Source organism: Genypterus blacodes, unplaced genomic scaffold, assembly GCF_046128005.1.
Source record: "Genypterus blacodes isolate CSIRO-AG114 ecotype Tasmania unplaced genomic scaffold, CSIRO-AGI_Gbla_v1 ptg000112l_1, whole genome shotgun sequence".
Lineage (NCBI taxonomy): Eukaryota > Metazoa > Chordata > Actinopteri > Ophidiiformes > Ophidiidae > Genypterus > Genypterus blacodes.
Window position 1 is genome coordinate 458,546 of NW_027466916.1, and position 12,282 is coordinate 470,827.

The 12,282-nt window shown below is 47.7% G+C and overlaps 1 protein-coding gene across 2 annotated transcripts; it reads right to left on the minus strand.

Moving 5' to 3' along the window:
* Positions 1–2,929: 2,929 nt before the first annotated feature.
* On the minus strand, positions 2,930–4,473 carry nkx2.2a (NK2 homeobox 2a). 2 transcript variants are annotated; one of them, XM_076161769.1, is made up of 2 exons: positions 4,206–4,473; positions 2,930–3,486 (listed from the first exon to the last, which is right to left on the minus strand). In XM_076161769.1, the coding sequence occupies exons 1-2, from the start codon at positions 4,471–4,473 to the stop codon at positions 2,930–2,932; spliced, it is 825 nt and encodes a 274-aa protein (XP_076017884.1). The 2 variants fall into 2 exon arrangements, with proteins under 2 accessions (XP_076017884.1, XP_076017883.1); XM_076161768.1 differs by having other exon boundaries at positions 2,930–3,510.
* Positions 4,474–12,282: the final 7,809 nt, after the last annotated feature.

Here is a 12,282-nt window from a genome sequence, read left to right on the forward strand (position 1 = left end):
GTGACGCCTGAATTATACTTCCACCTTAAATTAGCAGATGGACAAATAAAGGATTTTAGGGTTATTATCTTGAAACATAAAATTAACTCAAATATTCTGGATTATTTTCTGAGGTTGCTTTGGAATTTCTACTATTTTTCCAGCGCGCGCTTTAGTTCCAAGACACCTGCTCGTTCCCATGGAGAAACATCTGCATCCTCACTGCCAGAGCACCAGATTCGACATTTAAAAAAAAACCCAGAATGCAAATGACGACTTCCAAATTTAGGAACTCATCTTTGATTAATCAGCAGAATAATTAGCACATTTCTCTCTAATTGCAACCAGCGTTTAAGAAAAAAATCCCATCTCGTTCCTCTGTAAACTGTGCAGGTCTGTGAGCTTTAATTTGTAGTTTGCACCTGAAACGGAACCCGAAGAGGCCAAACGGTGTCAAATTTCATAAATCAAACCCACGCATTCCACTCGGGCTCAAAGCAAAACAAGGAAGAACTGTGTCCGGAATTAAAAATAGTTTTTTGCGCTGTGACCCTCCACTTTCTTCGGGGGCGATAGACAATAATCAGCCTTTCTCTGTGGAGGCTGGAGGATGGAGAGGGGCAGAGCGCGATGAGAAGGCTGTTGTTGGCACCGCTCTATCAAGGAAGAAGGACTCCCTGTTACGCCTGAATGGGGCTTCTTCTCTTTTTTGACCAGAATAGATATGGCACGAATTTTAAATTCGTTTTTCTTTGAGAGACAACAATGCCGCGTTTGAAAGCTTGATACAATTTGGGTTTTGTCAAGAGATCCTTTTCTCCTTGTCCGGGCCCAGCTGCCCATATGGGCTGCAGCGTGTGCAGCAAACATCACAATGGCACCGAGTGACAGGGGGGACAAAAAGCCCAAGGATGCATCTCCGTGACTCCGCACAGCACCGAGCAGCCCAGTCAGTCTCTCTATCCGCACTGTCTGCTCGTTAGTATGCACACACACCCTGGGCCCGGGCCCTTTGTCTCCCCGCTGAGGCCCGCAGCTGATTATGCAATGATAGAGTGCGAGAAAGTGCAGCATCACAGCGGGCAGGACGCGGGCGGCCGCAGGGTCCGAGCAGGGCGGACACGAGTCACGGAGCTGTGAGAAGGCTCCACGGCTCCCCGAGCCCACACGGAGAGCCGGGGCTTTACTTTTTCCGCCATTTACTCTCATAACACCGAGCACACACTGATGCGGCTAATTTGTCACCTCACGCCCACGCTGTTTGTTTACGCGCTATTGTGACACAAACACGACAGCGTTTTTTTTTTTGTTTTACAATGAATCTGACAAATGTATCTGACCTACAAGCTCAACCGGTGGTCAAACACAAGGGAGCTGTCAGGGGACAAATGGAGTCCCCGTGTCCTCACAAAGCTGCAGCCCCCTCGAGACTCAATTCTGTAAATAATTAGCAAAATCTGCTCAATCCGGCTGTTTGCTCTGCGGTGATACGAGCCGAGGCGAACATCTGCCGCCACATTCTGCGCCGGGACAAACAAAAATGCATAGATTTTTTTTTTCGACCGGGTTATTATATTTACTCTTGATATTGGGCTGCAGTGATAATCCGCAGTGCGCTCAGCGGGGGGCGGGGGGCGGTGCTGTGGGGGGGCGTTGGTGGTGCTCGTTTCGGTTTCTCCTTCACCAAACACGGCGTCTAACAGGTTAAATCCCATTTCTGAATGAGCCATTTTTACATTTATTTTTTTGTAATTACAAAACAGTAACTTTACAAGACGATTAATCGCCTCCGAGCCGCGCGCGTGTAGGAAGTCACCGAACAAAGAAGCCAAGATGACGCATCGATTGTTCCGTTACGCGCTGTGGCTCCTATAACAAGATAACAAAACACAACATTTACTGCCTTCAATGATTTTTTCTTTTCTCCCTTCTTTGCTCGCCACTTTACACTCCAAGGCCGAGCGGCCGGAGGGACTCGAACACAACGGAGCAGAGAGCTGTTGACTCAAAGGCTTCTTATGTGGAGAAGCCTCTTATATTAAGTGAGTGGATTTTAGTCCCATTGCACGAGTGACTTCAGGCTCTTTATTAGCGAGGTGTTCGATTTAGGGAAAATATAGCCCGGATTAAATTTGACTGAATGGAAAAGAGTGAAGTGTGTGTGAGATTTAATTCTCCATCCTTTTTTTTTTTTTTTTTTTTTTTAGAAAAATAATCAAATCCAGTGTTGGACACGAAAAGCTGGAACACATTTTTCTTTTTTATTAAAATCCTTATAAAAATGTTTAGGGGTTATTTCGTCATCACCGCGCAGTTCGTCCCTCTTTAGATCTGACACCGTAATTTATTTAGTAAAAATTAAATTTGGACTTTTATACACAATTGGCGTGACGCTGTAGGAGGAGGAGGAGGAGGAAGAGGAGGAGGTCAGTGTGCTGCAAACATGTGCCACCAAAAATATTTACAGGAAATAAAAGCCAAAGAAAATGTAGCTGAAAAGTTGCCAGTGTTTATTCATGGCCATAAATATTTTTTTCGGTCCATAAAAGAAGCAAGAAATTAAAATTTTTCTATAATTATAAAGTGGTTCGTACGTGCTGATAATAACACGAAGGGACAAAAGGAACAAAAAAAAGAGGAAAACATCTCTACAACCAACACACAACATACTTTACAAAAAAATGTTTTCACAAGAAGAGCATTTTGACATTCTTAATAAAATCTATAAGGGGGTGGAGGGGGGGTCGGACCCAGTTCTCTTAACGAAAACATGTAAACACGGCGCACACATGAGCCCCGAATAAAAATGGTAGTTTATATATATGAGTCAAGCTGCAAAAAGGAAAAGTCTGTAGTTTTTTTGTGTGTTTTGTGGTGTTTTTTCTCTCTCTTTACTCTCTGGTCAGACACCCTGAGGTGCCCCCCGAGCCCCGTCAAGTCTCTAATTCTCTCACCAAGTCCACTGTTGCGTCTGCACCAGGTGATGCGCTGTGGGGAACTGTGGCGTGGCCGCGGCGCCGTACTGCGCGTTATACTGCATGTGCTGCAGGGACTGGGCGCTATACGCGGAGAACGGGATCCCGGCCTGAAAAGTGGCCGCCAAGTCCTGAGCTTTAAGGGTGTGACACGGCTTCCCGTCCCTGACTAACACGGGCACGGCCACCCGTCTGGGGGACGGGAGGTGGGTCACTTCCATACCTTTCTCGGCCCGGGCTCGCTTCATCTTATACCGGTGGTTCTGGAACCAGATCTTGACCTGCGTCGGGGTGAGGCGGATCAGGCTGGCCAGGTGCTCCCGCTCCGGCGCGGACAGGTACCGCTGCTGCCTGAAGCGGCGCTCCAGCTCGTAGGTCTGCGCCTTGGAGAACAACACCCGCCGCTTGCGCTTCTTGCCCGAGTCGCTGCCGCCGCTGCTGGACGTCTCCTTGTCGTTGTCCGGGGACTCGTCGTCGGCGGACGGCTCCGGGGACTTGGCCGAGTCCTGCGAGCTGGCGGACAGGCCGTGCACTGCGGCGAGAAACGGGAGAAACACTGTGAAAGTGTTTTTATGTTGTAAAGTTCAACGTAGACACTTAACACAAACACGCACACACTTACACACCTCATGCGCGTTAATGAAAAGTTTTGATGCATTGGGTTTTAATTGCGTCGCTGCGTAACGACACAACAATCAAACAGCATCACAGAACAAATTAGAGCATTTATTAGAGCTCATGCACAGATTGTTAATACTACACACACACACCTGCTGACACATTTGAGACACTTTAATGCAATTTGGGTGTTAAGCACCAGAACAAGAAGCATGATCCAGATTCTCCGCATGCAGGCTGAGTCAGTGAGGCATCAAAACGTGCATTGTCTGCGCGTAAATCCTCCCAGAATGCGCCCTCACACACTCACACAACTCTGAATAAGTCACAGCGCCACTCTGTGTGTGTGTGTGTGTGTGTGTGTGTGTGCGCAAGTGTGTGCAAGTGTGTGTGTGTGTGTGTGTGTTTCCTCCACGGTGCTTTACGTGTTTATCGATCAAAATACCCAATCGTGGATAAATGTGTATAGGAAGCGTGTAACCCTGCATGCAGTTGTGGAGCTGTAGTGCCTCATGGCTGCTGCTCGCCACCCAAGGGCGTCATTAGGGAGGAATATGATGCATGCAATCAATTATGGCTTAATGTAACGGCGGGTATAGCGCAGAAATGACGGGATTCTTAAACACTACTTACATGAATACTGGATCGTGTCCGTCGTAGCGAGCCACCGTGTGTAAGGGTTGTCGCTACTGTCATAAAAGGGGTTCTTTAAAGGCAGATTCTGAACGCTTTCTAGAGGACTTTGCACCAAAACTCCTGCGTTTTTTGTCGTGGACGACGCGGTCTCCGATCCCTCCGTGTCCTCCTCCGCCCCGGTGATAGATCCCTCTTCATCGTTCGTGTCCGGCAGGTCCAAAATGTCCTTAACAGAAAAGCCCGTCTTCGTGTTGGTCAACGACATCGTTCTTACCAGGCGACAAAAGGGGGGAAATAGGAAATAGGGGCGCAGGGGAAAAGTTGCTGCGGCTGCTTCTCCTTCTGGTCAATCCGCTGTTTTGTTGTTGTGCGTTGTTGTTGTTTCTTAAGATGGGGGAGAAAAGGCAGAAAAAGGAGGCAAAGGGCGACGCGTGAGTGCGGGGGAGAGCGGATCAGTCAGTGCGGGCAGCCGGGGGAGCGGTGGAGAACCATCGCCCGGGCGAGGAGTCGCTGAATTCGGCGTCCGTTAAGTCCCAGGGAAGGATGCCAAAGTGGCTGCAGCGGAGCGGCTATGCGCGGCGGCTCATGGATCTATACTGCCGGGGCGGCGAGAGGGAAATAAGCCATTACCTTGTCCGCTCAGTCCATATAAGGTTGGTCTCGACACATGAACCTGCAGCGGGAGAAACAGCATTAAAACACGCCAAAGGTTGGCCACGTGTGGGCGGGTCTTAGGAGTCAAGTGGATGAAGACAGTGTTTGCAGATGTGAAATTGTGGGTTTTGGGGAGATCCGAGCCTCTACCATTGGTGCTTCAGAGCATGATGAGTGGTATAACGTGTCAATTAATTACAAAGACGGGGAGGGCCTTTTTGCTTTTTTTTTTTACACCCTATTTACATACAAAGGACCTCCAAGTAGCTTTATACTCACAATACTTAAAAGCCCGTTTTAACAAATTGCTCCCACTGAAGCTTCCTCCCCTCGCACTTCTATAGTTTATTTATATATACAAGTACACGCAAATAAATAATCGAACGTTATAGGAGTTTGGATTCTTCTTCATCTATTGTGCAAATATTCCGAGTTAGGGGGGAGAAAGGGGGGGGGGGCTCGGTGTAATTTATGTAAACCTTTTGTGTCAATATTTTTGCCGAGGCTTAGAGGACGAGAGGGGCTGCAGGTTTGAAACTCGAGCAGGAGTGTGTGTGTGTGTGAGAGTGTGAGTGTGTGTGTACGTGTGTGTTTGTTTGGAAAAGGCGAAAGCAAGTGTTTGAGACAGTGTGACAATGATGAGGTCAAAGCCCCAATCAATAATAATAATGCTAATAGCTGTAATAATAATGCATTGGCTCATAACAAATAATACCATCAATAAAAATATGGTCTTGACTTTATTCCTGCATATTTCTACATAATTCAACGCGCAGTCCCATTATGAATTTTCTCTCCCTTTGCACTTTTCGCCAGTAAATCTCTGCCACCTCGCTCTCCGTGGCAGCCAGCGCAGCCTAATATTTGTTTTCTGCTTGTGTGGAGCACCCTTTAAAGTGCTCCATCTCGCCTCCTTCTCCCCTCCTCCCCACCCTTCTCTCTCCCTCTCTCTCTCCTTCTCCTTCTCCTGTGGAAATCCCGAGTATCATTGTTGCCTTCCTTTCCCTTCCTTCCCTCTCTCTCCTTCCCCTTCGCTCTCCTCCTCTCCAGTATGTGATGTGGGTGACAATGTTTCGCGTTTTTCAGCGAGTCCTCCGCGCATCCTGGGTGGTCGGACCCGGGCAAACACAAATACAAACCGATTGCTAAGCTGCAGACAATGGGGGAAATGTAGACAAATGTCCGGCTCCTGTTGGAAGCTTTTGTCCCGCCGCAGTTTTTGCATTTATTTCAGGGGGCGAAATAATGGATGATTGACGCCCCGCGCACAATGCGTCCTAACTGTTTGGAATAAATCTGAGCTTGTTCCTAGTTGTCATGGCATTCAACTGCTTTCAATGGACTATCTCTTCATTCAATCCCTGGATCCTTCCACAATATTAAGGAAAGTCCTTCATGTCAACGCGCGCACACGCACACGCACACGCGAACACACACACACACACACACACACACACACACACACACGCACACATGCACACACGCACAGAGGCCACATACTCTGCCTCTTTTAAGATGGAGGGGCGTTTTGATTTTTTGCAGCTAACTCAAATTATTAGTTTTACAATTTTTTTTAAATGTTATATTATAGGGAAGATCTGGGACATAATTTTCACACACACACACACACACACACTCGCTCCTGCAGTCTCTCGTGTCCACTCTTCTCTTCCTACACTTTCTATAAGGAGCCGTGCACCTGACACGCAGGCCTGAGGTAAATATTTCACCAGACATCGGAATTAGAATTAATCACCAAGTCTCAGCGTCCCACAATGGCTCCATTGAGCTGAGCCTGAGCGGGACAAACCGGAGCTGTGACACAGTGTGTGAGTGTGTGTGTGTGTGTGTGTGAGGGAAAGGGGTTAGTGACCTGATCCACCAAGTAACGCTGTGCAGCTAAATCCGACATGTGAAAGGACACCCAGCCTGCATGCGGACACCCGGGGAGCCTTACGCGCCGCGGAGGAACGGCCCGGGGCGCCGGCGTCACCGCGCAGCTCAACCGGGAAACTCGTGGCCCGTTCAGGGACATTTACGTCATTAGTTATCGAGCAGCTCCAAACTTTATGTGGTTTTTTTTTTTGGAGCCTGGTCAGAGTTAAAGCGAGAGCACACAGGCTGTTATATCCTTCCTCTTTGTTTGGCTCTGTGGCTCGGGGACAAGGAGGGATTTGGTGACGGTGCACCGGGCTGCAGGCGCGCCGCTGTGGCCGGTTATTGGGGATGGATCTGTTTGATCAATTGAGCCGAGGGTTTCGGCAAGAAGAGGTAAACGCGCGCAGGCTGAGTGGACGCACTTCACTTGGAGAGCCTATCGCTCCGTGTTTACCTGTTTACTCTCGCAGGTAGTTCAAACAGGCCGTGTGACAGCGCGGACACACACACGCAGCAGACTGGGACTAGCAGGGAAGTCCAAAGTCCAGCTGATAGCCTCAGGGGGGATTTACGCACAATTAAGACAGAAATCTGTTCCTTAAAAATACAGAATTGTGAGATTTCTTGGAATTATTATTTTTGTTTTTTATTAATATTATTATTATTTTACGGCCTGGATTTTTTTGCCCTCATCACTGTCATTGTTGTTATTATATGAGCTATAGAAATGATCTGGTTGGTCTATTGTTCCTTAAAAAATATAAAGGTGTTTGACCTGAGTGCTGGTTCCTTTTGGGGGCATCATCAGTTATTGTAGGGTTTGTGTGTGTGTCTGTGAGGTGTGTGTGTGTGTGTGTGTGCTGAGAAAGGAGCTGCATCAGGGCCTCAGTTGCATCAGGATTTAGGAGACAACACAAACAAACACGCTCATTTAGCAGCTTTCTGTGCATAAAAGTGCTCGATGCGTAACATAAACAAGTCAGAGTGTGTGTGAGTGTGTGATCACTGCTGCTCTAATCGCGCTATCACCGCGTTCACTCTGATATTAGAGACACACAGCTGACTGGCTCATTATTAAAGCTCGTTACATTATTCTGATCGAAGCTCTGCAATCGGAGCGCGCAGCAGAATGGACTCATCCACAAAACAATTAATTTTCGGATGAACCCCAAAATGATTAATTCTAATTCCCCTCCTAAAAATTCATGCCCACGATTGTTCGTGAATAAGCGAAGAAAAGGCTTTTATATTGTTGATTAAATACATCTTTCGATTGAATTCACCAATAAGAAAGTGCCGCAGGAGGATCCGTAACAATGTTGATCTTTGCCTCCCTTTAATCGCTGATTTCCAGCGTGTTCGACCGCCTCGGGCGCGGAGTTAGGCTTTGATAAAGGTAACCCCGCCCGCCTCAGGGTGCGCATGATAAATGGACACAGTGACAAGACCCATTTCCTCCCTCCATGATTAAAAGCCGATATATAATATGCAGGTAAAGCCCGGCTCCGGTTTATTTATGGGGGCTAAGCCGTGGCCTGGGGGGGCCGGGGGGACCAGGGGGGCGGGGGGGACTTGGCCTGGGGGGCGCAAATCATTTTGGAGCCCGTTTGGTTTCTGTGTCTATGTGTGTGTGTATGCGTGTGTGTATGTGCGTTTGTTGCACCTTCTTCTTCTCCTCGCGGCCTTTCCTCGTCTCCTTTCCTCTAATGATTAAACATGTCACGGTGAGATTGTGGCGGCTCGCGCCCTCATATACACATATACACACAGACACAGAACACACACACCCCGAGGAGACGCCTTCATTTGTTAAACCGCCGGTTTGTTTGTAACGGCGGATTTCACGCCACGCTGCGCCGTTCCGCTGCCACGCGTAAAAGCGAGAGGAGAAGAAGAAATGCTAAAAAAAAGAGAGGTTTATTATTTTTTAATCACTTCCTATTTCAATATCGCCGTGGTAGTGTCTGTATGTATGGGGGGTGGGGGTACGGATAAATCAAAAGAGAAGGAACTATTTATTTATTTATAACAATGCCCACATCCGCCTTATAGACCACAAACACATAAATAAACAAATCAACAAACCGCATGCGTCCAGCTTTACATGACACACACACGCGCACACACGTAACTTGTCCTTCGCCCCGCGTGTGTGTGTGTGTGTGTGTATAGAGTGTGTGTGTGTGTATAGGGTGAGTGTGTGTTACTAAGCCTGCCCAGCTGTTGACATCTGTAGAGCTCTAGCGGTCTCTACCGGCGCGCAGGAGAAACAACAGGGGGTGATTACAGCGCGAGCTTAATGACGCCAACACACTGATGGAACACCAGTGTGTGTGTGTCTGTGTGTGTGTGTTGTATGTATGTATGTTTCCTAACACACACACACACGTCCTGTCCACCCTGTAGTTTTCTTGCTCTCATGTTTATTCTGTCATCATAAAGTGTCACGTGATGTGTTAAGTTAGACTGAACAAATGTGACTGTAGCTTTAGTTTCTTTTCTTGTATTTGTGTGTGTGTGTGTGTGTGTGTGTGTGTGTGGACTACAGGCCTGCACTTTAGGAGTGTGTATTCTATAATAAAAACAACAACAAAAAGAAGTGAAAACAGAAGATCAGGCTGATTTGATTGAGTTTCTCTAAAGACAAACAGCAGCACAGACAGAGCAGCAGGTCACAGAGCAGCAGGTCACAGAGCGACGCACGGTGCGCTTACCTGCAGACCGCAGGGGGCTCGGGGGGCTCAGGGTGTCACCAGGCTTAATGAAACGTCTCCAAATGGGAGTGCAGAGAGTGTGTGGAGATCAGGCTGATGCGGTTTATATACCGCAGAGCCGAGTGCGTCCTCCTCTCCTCTCCTCTCCTCTCCTCTCCTCTCCTCTCCTCTCTATCCTCTCCTCTCCTCTCCTCTACGCTGCTGACTCGCCGTGTTTGTTTTCCCTCCGCTGTGACGTGAGACAAAATATTGGCCATATGTTCATCGGCAATAAATTGGCTATGGAGCGCAAACATGGCTCCTTCTGCCCCCCCGCTGCCCCCCCTCTCTGGGACACGGAGCTATCTGGCGCGTAACGCAGGTACATGACAATGTCCCAACACGCCGTTTTAAGAGATAATTGTAGCTTCTGGAAGTGATGCTCCTCTTCAGCGACTCTTCCTCACGCAGCCCCGCTAATAAATCGCCTGGTAACCAAGGAGCAGCAGGTTGCCCGGGGAGCAGATGTGGCATGTTGTCCCGGCCCGTTTACATTAGATACCCTGATCCAATGATTGATAACCAGGGTCACAGTCATTCACCGGGATTCTGCCTCAGTCATCACCTCCCATCAGGTGATGCGTTCACGGGTCTGCGAGTGAAACAATCTGTGAGGCCGATAAGAGAAAATAATTATTAACGCATATAGAGACGGAGAGGAAACAATCTGCTAATTTCAAATATAAATCAAGCAAATCAACCAAATAATAACAATATCAGTCAATATAGTTATAATGAATATACAACAAATCTTAAATAAAAGATTTCAACGTCAAAATTCTACAATTATGCCACATGCTATTAATTCAGTCAATTTGGATTTTGAAATAAAGTAAAAACTCTTATCACATTTTGTTGATGTATAATTTCTAAAACCTGCATTATCCTTATAAATTATATTCTATAAAATTCCCTTTATGCAGCATCGTGTCAAAATAAGCAGTTGCAGGTTTCAGCAGCTTCTAAACAAATGACCATGGGGAGTGTGTGTATGTGTGTGTTATTGGTGTGTGAAGGAGTTAAAATGCAACATGTCTCTTTGATTTCCACCTTCCACCTTAAACTTAACTAGTTAAATAGAAGCAGCAGCTCGGTGTTAAGGTGCCTTTAATCTCTGCAGCTCATCCATTACACCTGTTGCTCGCCCCGAGGAGACAGCATCCTCTCTCTCTCCCCGGTGTCAGAGCGGGTGAGAGCAGCCGGTGTGAAGATGATGAAGATGACGACCGTGAATGTCAGTAATTGTTAAGGGCGAGAGAGAGGGGGGGGGGGGGGGGGGGGGGGGAGAGGGAGAGAGAGAGAGAGAGAGAGAGAGAGAGGGAGAGAGAGAGGAGCAACATGGAGGAAACACCAGCTTTGCTATTATGACACGTCGGGGGAGGATAAGTTAAATCAAGACAATGATTTTATTGTGGGCAGTGTGGAATCTATGCATGGTAATAATGGTGTTGCCTGGTGCTGCAGGAGCGGCCATCCATCAATAGTGAATACATTAGTGATGCGTTTGTGCAGAGCCACTTTGCTGATGAAAGACACAGATTATCCTCCCTGCAGCCGCGCGCGCTGAAGAGTATTGCTAAGACGCAGAGAATACAAATAAATAAATTGCCCTCATACCTCGTTTGAAATTCCACATTAAGGCAAAGTAGTTAGTTAGAGGTGGAATGTATTCATGAGGTGCAGACGGGCGAGAGAAAGCTTTCCACTCATCCGCGCAGTGAATACCCTTGTGCTGTTTGAGATTCGCCACAAGTGCTCCGGGCGCTAAACACAAGACCTCCTGAAAAAGGGATGGGTAAGATGGGCCCTGCGGTCAAGCTATTATCAATCCCCTGGCCTAAAAGCTCCACGACTAGGATACTTCACACGTATAGTTCAACCGCTGCGTGAGGACGCCGGCGGTCCGCTGCATTCTGGAATCAATCAGTTCAAGTTTTAATGTATCGACCACTCGAGGGGAGCGAGAGAGTACAGAGAGAGAGAGCTTCTCCACACACAAGCGCCACGTTGAACGGGGCTGATTTACGCGGAATACACCCTTAAAAAGTTTAATTAAACCTGAGGGCTCACTTGTGCGGTGGAGACTCACGCGTGATGACAGGCGGCCCTATCGGTTTGAAAGGCTGAGCAATTTTACCTCCACAAATGCGTTCACTGAGAGAGGTTTAGCATCAGATCAGCAAAAGCCCTCGGTGTAAAGGCGAGTGAATGGGTGTTTGCAGCTCCTTCAAGGGATGTGATGCAACGCAGATGATGGGAAGAGTTGTTTCCCAACAAAGTGCCTGATTTCGCAGCCCAGTGAATATTACCATTTCTTATACGTGACAAGGGCGCATTGTGAGAGTGAGGAGCTGTGGAGTGCAGGGCGACTGGTCTTAACATTGCTGCCCTGCTATGTTACCTAGTGGAGAGGAAGAGGAGGGAGATGATGGAACAAGACAGCGTGACAGTGTTGAGCCGAGCCAAAGTGTTTCGCCGAGTGAGAGAGTTCCTTTAGAGTACCTGAGAAATGTCTGGCATTTCCATCAGAATATCTGAGTTATGGCTAGCAGGTAAAGGTTTTTTGTGTGTACTTGACATGAATAACTTTAGATTTGTTTCTGCCAGTGCTGCACATCTGGTACAAGGCCGGCGCTCGGCCTTGGAGAGTCATATAGCTGTTTGTAATCCCTGCTGCAGAGGCTAAAGGCCAAAAAATACTGAGCTGACACAGAAGCACTGGAGTCCCTGTGGCATGTGGGTACAAAACAAATGCAACACTCAAGGTCACACGTTTCAAAAGCTTCCAG

Coding starts and splice junctions, on each gene's coding strand:
- nkx2.2a (XM_076161768.1), bottom strand. CDS start 4,473: ATGTCGTTGACCAACACGAAGACGGGCTTTTCTGTTAAGGACATTTTG. Junction 3,511..4,205: donor GGACACGATCCAGTATTCAT/GTAAGTAGTGTT, acceptor ACACTTTCACAG/TGTTTCTCCCGTTTCTCGCC.